This window comes from Nicotiana attenuata, chromosome 9 (genome assembly GCF_001879085.1).
Source record: "Nicotiana attenuata strain UT chromosome 9, NIATTr2, whole genome shotgun sequence".
NCBI classification, from domain to species: Eukaryota; Viridiplantae; Streptophyta; class Magnoliopsida; order Solanales; family Solanaceae; genus Nicotiana; species Nicotiana attenuata.
The window spans coordinates 1,861,979-1,873,146 of record NC_031997.1 but is presented as its reverse complement, the minus strand read 5'-3'; the positions used below and the strand labels follow the sequence as shown (position 1 = coordinate 1,873,146).

General features: G+C 37.3%; 2 protein-coding genes across 2 annotated transcripts; one reads left to right on the top strand and one right to left on the bottom strand.

Moving 5' to 3' along the window:
- Nucleotides 291–7,101, top strand: LOC109231952 (putative leucine-rich repeat receptor-like serine/threonine-protein kinase At2g14440). The gene is made up of 9 exons (XM_019397558.1): nucleotides 291–543; nucleotides 2,353–3,411; nucleotides 3,497–3,644; nucleotides 4,576–4,647; nucleotides 4,843–4,914; nucleotides 5,307–5,378; nucleotides 5,466–5,543; nucleotides 6,167–6,348; nucleotides 6,475–7,101. The coding sequence occupies exons 1-9, from the start codon at nucleotides 471–473 to the stop codon at nucleotides 6,618–6,620; spliced, it is 1,902 nt and encodes a 633-aa protein (XP_019253103.1). The 5' UTR covers nucleotides 291–470; the 3' UTR covers nucleotides 6,621–7,101.
- LOC109231953 (uncharacterized protein At1g08160-like) lies at nucleotides 7,193–9,371 on the bottom strand. Its single transcript, XM_019397559.1, has 2 exons — nucleotides 8,817–9,371; nucleotides 7,193–7,989 (listed from the first exon to the last, which is right to left on the bottom strand). The coding sequence occupies exons 1-2, from the start codon at nucleotides 9,202–9,204 to the stop codon at nucleotides 7,394–7,396; spliced, it is 984 nt and encodes a 327-aa protein (XP_019253104.1). The 5' UTR covers nucleotides 9,205–9,371; the 3' UTR covers nucleotides 7,193–7,393.

Sequence of the window (11,168 nt, the reverse complement as noted above, 5' to 3'; positions counted from 1 at the left end):
TGGCTTTAGGCCACAAAACTCGTCGGGCCGCCCTTGGTCTGAGATACTGCAAACCCTTTTCTTGTTTTATTTTTTGTTTACTAATTCTATAAATAAAATTCTATGTAAAGTTTGGTGTTTCGACGAAGCCACGTGGCAGTTGATTAGGTAAGGGTACAGGGAAAGCAGTAGGCTTCACAAGCATTTGAACACTGCCTCTTCATATTTTAAATTAAAAAAAAGAAGTAATAATAATCAAGTACCATGTACTCTGTCTCAACTTCCTTACCTGTACAGTGCACGTCCCAATCAATACTCTTTACAAAGTCTACATTCCTTTTCTCTCTCTCTCTCTCTCTCTTAAATTACAATATGGTGGTTGGTTCCCACAATTGCAAAAGTAAAATATGCAATGAATTTTTGGAGGAGAAGAAGAAGAAGAAACTTATAAAGCAAATTGAAGAAAATTCAGAGCAGCATTTGGTCACAAAATGCTCAAACTCCAACTTTTGCTTTTCTTCTTTAGCTTTTGTTTGGCTCTCAAGCTTGCCATTTCTCGCCCTGGTCAGCCCTTTATATGATTTTAATTTCTGTGTATACAATGTCAATTTGATGAATGGCTTTAAATGGTGTCTGAATTATTTTGTTGTAATTGTATTTGGATATTCATCCTTGGGCCGAGTGTCTATCGAAAATAGCTTCTCTACCTTCACAAGGTAGGGGTAAGCACGGGTAGAGCTAGCATAGGTCTTGTGCGTTCGGCCGAACCCAACAGCTTTTGTCCAAATCTTATATTTGTCTCAAGATATCATTGAATATGTATAAATTATTAATTTAGAATCTAGCAACTTAAGCAGACTAGAATCCCGAAATTCTGGCTCCGCCTCTTGGAGGTCTGCATACACACTACCCTCTCCAGACTCCACTTGTGGGATTACACTGGGTTTTCTGATGTTGTGTTTGGATATTCAGTTTGTTTTAGTTTGATTGAGCAATATTAAGTTCCAAGTAATTTACTGTTTGTGGTTAATTTTATGATTATGTTGTTGGATGTAGTCATGGACCTTAAGGTTCCCATTTTCTTGGATTGACCTTAAGGTTCCCACTTGTGGGATTTTACTGGGATGTTGTTGTTGAGTTTAAATTTTACTAAGTTTACACAATCAGGTCAATTATATGTTAATTAAAGGTTAATCTTTATAATAAGCATTAATTGTGACAACAACAACAAACCCAGTATAGTCCCACACGCTAAGTGGGGTCTGGAGAGAGTAGTGTGTATGCAGTCCTTACCCCTACCTTGTGAAGGTAGAGAGGCTGTTTCCGGTAGACCCTCGGCTCAAGGAAATAAGCATTAATTGTTAACCTGGTAAAAAAGGCAACTCAACCTGCTATTATATATTAAAAGTACACTGATAGTGGAAATACTTTTTATACTGTTAGTGTAATATTAATTTTAATTTTGGAGTGGAATCACTTTGAGGTTGATATTCTTTAGTTGATGAATTGTAGTTTGAATGTCCTGACTACAGCTACAGGTGCTGTTTTTCTATTTTAGCTATAGTGATCCTTAAAGAAGTTACAGTAGTCTCTATTTAGGTGAGGATAAAATGCAAGAAAATGGAAGGCGTAGACTTTTTGAATTTTGATCGGTGCAAGATTTTTATATTTCTAGTCTGCCTTTTTTTTCACTCTAGGGAAGGCTATTGTGGTGTGAGGGGGTCTAAGTATGATTTTGCAGAGTCAAAGAAGTTCTTCTTGCGAAGAAGCCCGCGTTTCTTTTGTTAAGATAAGTGAGAAATGGTTTAGTTCAACATTTCCTAAGAATCCACTTCCATTCCTTGGATACAAAGATGTATGGCCATAAAAGAGGGATTAAGTGGAACGGAATTGATAGTAGATGACTAGATTCATGACATGGAAAATTATCATGTCCAGCTTGAATGGATGATCAAGCATGTTGCCACTAGAAGCAGCACATTCTTATTGTTCTAAAGAAACTAGAAAGAGTAGAAACCTTTTTCCAGCTTTTTATGAGTAAAAAGAACATTCCATGATTTCGATGAAATATCTTGAATCTTGTGTTAAAGAGGAAAGAAATAAGTGACATGTCTTCACATTCTTATTGAGCACCTCTTGCTCTTCTTTTCTCATAAGAAGTTTTTTGGTGCATTAAATTGGTGTAACATTAATAAATTACCTTATTCTACCTCTGTTATTACAGGTTCTTGCTTTCCTTATCACCGTACTTGTTCTGCAGTTCTTTTGATTGCTAGTGCTGTTATACGTGAATAAAAGGGCTGCTCCTTTATTATTGATTAAGCTCTTTCAAGTGCACTTTTGTTTACTAGCTATTTTGTTTATTCACTGCAGCACCATATGTAATGCGAATAAGCGGTGGAGCTCAAAATGATGTTCGTAGTGCCCCTACAAATACCCTCTGGCATAAAGATTTCGGATATACAGGCGGCATCTCTAAGAAAGCAACCCGCCCCAGTTTCATCACGCCTCCACTCGATACGTTACGGTATTTCCCTCTATCAGAGGGTCCTGAAAATTGTTACAATATCGATAAAGTGCCCCACGGCCGCTATTCAGTGAGGATCTACTTTGGATTGGTTGCAGAACCAAGTTTCGATAACGAACCTCTATTTGATGTTTCTGTTGAAGGGACCTTGGTTTATTCTTTGCCGTCTGGTTGGAGTAATCACGACGATGAACGAGCATTTGTTGAAACTCTTGTATTTCTTGAGAATGGTACTGCCTCATTTTGCTTCCACAGCACGGGTCATGGCGATCCTGCTATACTTGCAATTGAGATTCTCCAAGTAGATGACAAAGCATATTATTCTGGTACTGGATTTGGTCGAGGGACTATCTTCAGAACTAACGAAAGACTAAGCTGTGGAGATCAGAATTCAAAATTTGACATTGACTACAATGGGGATCGATGGGGTGGCGATCGGTTCTGGAGTACAATCATGACCTTTGGTCAAAATTCTGATAAGCCCATATCTACTAAAAGCATCATAAAATCAGCTTCCGAAGCGCCAAACTTCTATCCACAAGCTCTTTACCAAACTGCTCTTGTTAGTACTGACAATGAGCCAGATTTAACATTCACGACAGACGTTGACCCCAACAAAAACTACTCCGTCTGGTTACACTTTGCAGAAATTGATCCTTCAGTTACAGATGTGGGACAGAGGGTCGTTGACATCTCGATAAATGGAGACACTGTATTTCAAGATGTTGACATTGTGAGAATGGCCGGGGGTATTAACAGCGCTGTCGTACTGAACACAACCATTCTGGTCAGTGGCAGGACTTTGACTATCACATTGCATCCCACAAATGGAACTCATGCCATCATTAGTGCCATTGAGATTTTTGAGGTTATAACCACTGAATCTAGAACGTCACCAGAGGAAGGTAAAACTTAGATGTTTCACTTATATTTTCCTTGGTCCAGCTTGTGACTTTCTCATTTTACTTCTTTTCTTCTTTTCTTTTTCAGTGAAGGCTTTGCAGTCGCTGAAACTTGCACTTGGACTTCCTCTTCGTTTTGGGTGGAACGGTGATCCATGTTTTCCGCAACGACATCCATGGAGTGGAGTAGATTGTCAGTTCGATAGAACTAGCAATACATGGGTCATCGATGGGCTGTACGTTCTTGACCCTGAGCTTAGACAGAAAAGTTCCTCTCTTTCCAGAGAGACACGCGCGCGCACACACACACACACTTGACGCACGCGCACACACAGACATTTGTAAATATAACACTCTTTCGCTGGCATATATTCCTTCTATTGATGTTCCCCACGTAAATTTAGAAGTTTTACTGGACAAGTTTCTGGACTACTTGAAAATGCAAGGTCGACTTAAATTTATTTGTGTTAATTGGAGTCAAAAGAAAAGAAAAATGCAGATAGAGAAGTGTTTATCATCCTCTTTGTATGTATGTAATTACGTATCTTTTCTGTGAATAAATCGCACACACAAACATAATTAGCTTTTTGAGTAACAAAAATGTTTTTAAGCCCATCACACCCCTTGGGGTGCGACCCTTCTCCAGACTCCACGTAAACGCATGATGCTTTGTGCCTCGGACTGCCTTTTTATAATTCTTGATCTTTGTTGGTCCCCACAATTACCACATGATTATGTTTGCTTTATCAAGACTCCTGTATATTGTATGTCCTAGTTATTCAAAATTTTCAGGGACAACTTGCCTGCTTTAGTGTGCATCTGTTTCTGTACTTTCGGACTTTTGTTTAAGAATGTATTGGAGGAGCTGCATGTATTTGTTGCAATCAACTTGCAAAATTGTGAAACATCGTGTCTTACTCTCTGTGCTAATGCATATTTTTACAAGCTTGATTTTTTATTGGAGAACATATTTTCCACTATCATGCTACTATTCTTTTGTCTTAATATGTGTCCTCAGTTTATCTTTCTTAAAGCTTGGCTTTTGACCATATTCATGAAGTTTCTGGTATCTTAACGTGGTCTTCTGTTACACAATGTAAATCCCTTGAATTTCATTGCTACTTAAATAACTCTTGTGTTTTCAAACTGTTTTTCCTGTAAGGTCAGTGGCCTGGACAACCAAGGTTTACATGGTTTCTTACCAGATGATGTTTCTCGATTGCGCCATCTTCAGAGCATGTAAGTATAAACATATGGGAGTTTCTTGGCAATATACCATTTGGACGAAAGATATGTTTCTGTCAAAGATCTTCTACCACTTTAAATGGAGTTGATGATAAATAAATCTTAGCAATCTTCCATCATGTATATATGCAGTGTCCGACGTCTCAAATATGATCTTCTGACTTATATTTGTTTGTGTGCAATTCATAGAAATCTAAGTGGAAACAGCATTCACGGGCCTATTCCCTCAGCACTTGGAACAATAACTAGTCTGGAGAAATTGTGAGTAAAGCTTACAGAGACTTATGTGCTTTTCCGTACTCGTTTCAGATTTCTTTGCTGCCAGAGTTATAGATTATGAAAGATGGAAACATAATGCTTTTCCAACTACTTTCTGATTATATTAGACATACAATATATACTTGCTATAATCCTCTCCCAATCTCCTCGAAAAGACTCCTTGGTTTTGGAAAATTATAATTTTAGTTTGACATAAGGAAATGAAGAATTGCCGATACTATCTCATTTCCTCCTTGAGTATTATAATAGAACAATTGGGGGCTTGTGATTTTCAATTTTGTACGTGGGGGTAGCGGATGTGCATACTGTTCCTTGGTTATTTCTGTGATTAAATATCTTCACTTGGTGATGACCTAACAAAAGTTGCACAACAGGGATTTTTCGTACAATTTCTTCAACGGGTCAATTCCTGAAAGCCTTGGGGAGTTGACCTCATTACAGACACTGTAAGTTACTTCAACGAGCTCAGTTGAGGACATGAGACTGATCAATAAAGAGCTTTTATTTACTAGTACTACTTTAATTTGTTACAGGAATCTCAATGGCAACTTGCTCTCTGGAAAAATTCCTACAGCATTAGGTGGAAGGCTCTTGCACAGAGCTACCTTCAAGTATGTTCCCGTAATTGCGCATTATTGGCACAAGACTTGTTCTTAGTGAAGCATACTTCAGAAATTGCATCATAACTATAGTATGAAGTTGTTTGCAATTATCAATTTCACATAGTTTTTCTTTTGTCCAACTTTTTGTTGTCAAATTTCCTTACTGTTAGGGCCGTTATTCAATTTCTAGAGGCCTCGACGAATGAAGGTCTCCTTGTCACCACTTTGTGTGGGTGTTAACATTTGGAATTTTTCTCATAAAACATGCTAAGCTAATAATCAGTGTCATGTATGTCTCTAGGCAGAGATGCTGATTGAACCTTATTGACTCAGAGGCTGATCTAGGATTTTAAATATATTGGTTGTTAACCACAACCCTTTTTGCTGACTGGGCTCAAGATAGATTATTTATGCATATTAAGCGCATATCTTTGTACGAAAATAGGGTTTGAACCAAAATTATTGGGTTCTGCGGAGCCTGTAACTTCTAAGGTGACTTCGCCCTTGCTTATCGTACATCTGCTGAAACCAACATGACAATTCATGCTGTATTAACTTGAGGATCGATAAAGAAACTTTGAAATTTTTGTTCATTGGTACTTATGCAAAATACTTACTGTGGATGCTTTCAGTTTTACTGATAATGCAGGCCTTTGTGGTATTCCTGGATTACCAACATGTGGACCGCATCTTTCTCTAGGTGCCAAAATTGGCATTGGGTTCGGGGCGTGCCTGGCTGTTATAGTTATCGCCATCTGCATAACCTGTTGGTGGAAAAGGCGACAGAATATCCTCCGCGCTCAAAGAATTGCTGGTAAGATTTTTCATTTCACATATGCAATGTATCCCTAAACAATGATCTTAGACGAGTCTATTGGATCTTTTTCTTTGTATTGTGCTTTCTCATAGATGAATCACTGTGTTTTTTCCTTTTATACAGCGAGAGATGCTCCTTATGCAAAGAAACGAACACATTTTAATCATATTCAAATGACAAGACACCATGGTCATCATGAAACAAGACACCATGGTCATCCTGAACATACTCGGATAGCTGCTGAAAATGGACCTCCTTTACTTACTTGAGTTCGAACCTACTACCTAAAGCAATTTTTGAGCCAACTTTGCCGCTACACTAAAATTTCCCTTGTGTCAAGGGAGTTCAACAATTTATACACATATAAAAAAGAATTATTTACAACCTATTTGTGCAGTATAATTTTTCGATGAATGGAGTTCAATTGAACCGCCTCCCGGCCGTGTAACTCCATCGGTGGTGCTTAGTGACAATATTGCCGGATACAATGCGACAAGAAGTCTGTTTTGTGACTAGAAGATGTGTATAATGGTTATACAAAGGAAACAGTTCAAATGCCATAGATGTACTTCAGTGTCAAATACTTGCAGATAACTTGAAGGAATAGACAGAATGGTGTATATTACATGTGTTCTCAGTCAGTTTTGGTTACATATTTGTAGCATACCAACTGTGTGTTACTGCTAATTTTACTTTACGATTCTTAAGATTTTGCTGGAAAAAACTATGTAAATGTAGTTTGTATGCCAATATTGGCTCTTAAATCTTTACTAAATGATTCAACAATTAAACAATAGTAATGAACAAAATACAAATACAAAGAAGAAAAAGAGGTAACTAATGTTCCAAATCACATCTTAAACATCATTTCTTTTTACAAAAAAAACCAAAAAACCAAAACATGACTGAAAGAGCAGCAACAACAACCCAATAGGGTCCCACAAGAAGGGTTTGGGGAGCGTAATGGGCACGCAGACCTTACCCTGGGAGGTAGAGAAGCTGTTTTCGAAAGACCCTCGGCTCGAGAGGAAGAACTTTACTGTTAACGCTTTGTGACACACTTTCTGCCAATCAAGACACCAGTTGGAGGGCTAGTTACCACAATAGTACATTGGCTATACAACCAATAAGAATATTGAAGAAAACTTCCTAAATTAGACCTTGCTCTAAACAATCCCTTCACCTCAAACTTCACTCTTCCACTCTCCACTTCCTTCTTCAATTGTTGGCTATGTTCTAAAGGTAGCCTAACCTGGCTACTCACCAAATGAACATCTTGAAACCTCGACTCGTGGCTCATCGTCGAAAAAGGGTCGATGTAACTCGAAGCTAAAAGATTACCACCATGATAAAGATCTAAGATAGCATAATGGAAATCTACTCTCCCTCTTTTGTTTGGATTTGTGAAGTTTGCAAGTATAGTAACATCTGCATTGAGGAGATAGCCCATGTCAAGATAGGCTGCATTGAGTGTAGCACTTGTAATGTCAAACTTTGGATTTCTTGGGCGAAAGACAAGATAGATGATGAGGATTGCTAGGCCAGCTACTATTACCATGACCCAGAAAAGTGCACAAAAACCTGCCACTAGCCATGCAAATGGCTGTGTTTTACGCCTTGTAGGCACTCGCACCATACCTGAATAAAGTACAATCAGACATCTCTATAACAACATCGCTATATAACAATCATTCACTATAAAAGCAATTTTTTTAGGGAACCAATTTTCATACTATGTTATAATTTATGTTCTCTATAACAGCACTTCGCTATAACATCCAAAAAAATCGGAAACAAATGAGGCGGTTATAGAGAGGTTTGACGGTAGTTAAAAACAAAAGTGCATGTGTCAAAGTTTGTTGGGCCTTTAAAGTGCAAAACATCTGTTAATGTGTGGGCTTTAGTGAAGGAAAACGGGGTAAGTGCACATATAGCCATTTTCAAGGACGCTATTTAGATATTAGCCAATACTTATTTTGTCCTGAAATTTTAAAATCTCAACTTCAGGACAACTCAGGATATTTTTGTCCTGAAAAATTAAGCTGAAAAAAATTCATGACGCACTAGTTATTTCCTAAATAACAGCCCTTTAAAGTGGCTACCCGGTGTCATTTCTACAAGAAAAACGTCAATAGAGAAAGACCAAAAATAGAAATGCAATACAAGAAAATGTAACTATATACAATTACGATCAATAATTATTTGGCCAAAAGAGTGGCAAACTCTAAGTGCCTGGCAGCCTATACTAAATCATTAAGTTCTTATTCTTAATCAGTAAAAAATCCATTTTAAAAACCAAAAAAAAAAAAAAAATGTACGTATCATTTTTTTCTCCCATATTTTGTCTAGTATTATCTTAAATTTGGAGCCCATCAGTGAAAATTCGACGTTTTAGCACCTTGACGCCTAAACTAAAGTGCCAACTAAGCGCGCTTTACGCGAGCCTTTGACAACATTAGACTCACCGGAAGAATGACGATGATGTTGGCTATGTGGCCGAGATCCTGAATGTGGCTGCTGTCGCGGTGGCGGTACTGGTGTTGGTAAATGAGAGTCACCAGAATAGGGTTGTGGCCCTGAATGTTGTTGTGGTTGTTGTCGTGGTGGCGGTACTGATGTTGGTAAATGAGATTCACCAGAATAGGGTTGTGATTCTGAATATTGCTGTGGTTGCTGTCGTGTTGGCACTGGCAACGTTGGATTTGGAAAATGAGAGTCAGAGCCATGTGTTTGATCTCTTGCATTGGGCATCTCCGTAGGAATTGGAGAGAAATGAGGATGTTTTGGTGCATGTTCAAGGGGAGGGATATTTGGTGGAAGAAAATAAGGGTTGGTTTCACGTTGACGATACATTATGAACTAGAAACTTAAAGACGAGGACGTCCTAGAGTTGCTCCTGTAGTACCATTCAGTGGAGGATCCTGTTAGAGCACAGAAGGTGGCAAAGACAAAGACAAAGTTATTGTTATCAATATTGTAGTGTTGTCTAAAGAAGATGACTTCAAGAAACTTGTAAAATATAGTAGGAGGATTGGTGGAAAGGCAAAGAATCAGAATTAGTGAAGCAAAGAAGGCAAGTAATCTTAATATACCTGTGCTTTTTATATGATACGAGCATAATGTTCATTTTTTATTTATTTATATGCTTACTTCTTGGGACCAAAATCACTTTTCCTGTTTGTGACTTTTGATTTTGGACAGTCAAAAATAGAAAAATGGAGAAGATGATTTTAATCATTGATATTCGTTTTTTTTCTTTTTCCTTTTGTCACTGGGCATAAGAATACTGAATACAAGGTCAAGAGGTGGCGGAGTATAACTCAAAGTTTGTGTATTTATGCTCGTTTAGTAGTAGGGATAAGGACAATTAATTTTAGAATTAGATTAGAGATGAGTTTATTAAAGTTTTGATTGGGATGAAATTGCGATATAACTAATCCCGAAATTAATAATCACGGAATTGTAATATTATTTTTATCCATATGGGAGGGTATATAATCTCGGGATAACTAATCTCGAAATAATTAATTCTGGGATAACTTGTTTTCCAACCAAACGACCCTTTAATGAGAGCCTTGTGCCGTCCAACCGACGATTATGGGTGATAAAGAAAAGAAAAATTAGCATCCTATAACAACACATAACAAAAATTGGCAATTTTTTAGCCTTATATTAGGTTTGTATATAGCCAAATCATTAAAAAAAGAGAAATTTTCATAAAGCACTATCTTTTAGTGGTAATTAAGATACCATTTGCTATATTACGGATTGTAGATACATTTTCTGTTGTTATAAGATGTATTAGATGTATTTAAGCTACTGTATTCATGAATACAGTAGCAAAAATAGGCGTGAATCAGGGAAGTCCAGCTAATCAGTTGTTGTATTCGAGTGTATTCGACTGTATTCATGGCGTGAAACATGGGATTACAGCTGGATAGATTATTGTATTCGACTGTATTCACGGCGTGAAACAGGGGATTACACTGTTTTTAAACGGAAAGTGAATTAATTAACATAATAGACTCCTAATATAACTCAACAAACTCAATTATAACACATAAATTTTGTATTTCCAGTTATAAAAAAGATTCTCAACCGAAAAATACCCCAAAAACATAGCAATCTTCAGAGAAATTATATAATACATATGAATACATCAATCATATTAATTAAAAAAATATATGAATACATTGGCATATAGCGAGACAGTGAATACAATGAAATACATAGAATACAACGGGATAGTTTAAATACAATGAAAAAAAGACAGTGAATACAATAAAATACATGAAATACAGTGAGATACATTGAACGACAATGAAAAAAAAGACAATAAATATAATGAAATACATGAAAATACAGCGTGATACATTGAAAAATATTGAAATATATTAACAGAAAATCAAGTTGCTCAGCCCCAAACTCCGTCTCTGTTCAAGAACAAACCCTAATTTCTGGCGAATCCGCCGTCGAGCAAAAACCCTGAATTTCACTTTTCCCACGCATCCTGTACAGTAGCCGAGCAAAAATCATGGCAAGACAGTAACGAGTTCTGGTGGTAGAATAAGGACTCTGTTAAAGCTTGAATCTTGTATTGAAGATGACGGAAGTTGAGAAAGGTTCGTGGGTTTACTGTGTTGTGCGCGCCGATCGGAGGCTTCATCTCCTTTGGATTCCATTTGGGTTGCACAAAATTGAGGGGAAAAGTCAGAGAAGTATTCGTGGTATACCATGCAAAATCACTGTTTGTGACTAATGGTAGGTGATGTGGGTGAGAGGAATTTTGAGATTGAGCATCGTGTTTTCAGGGAATG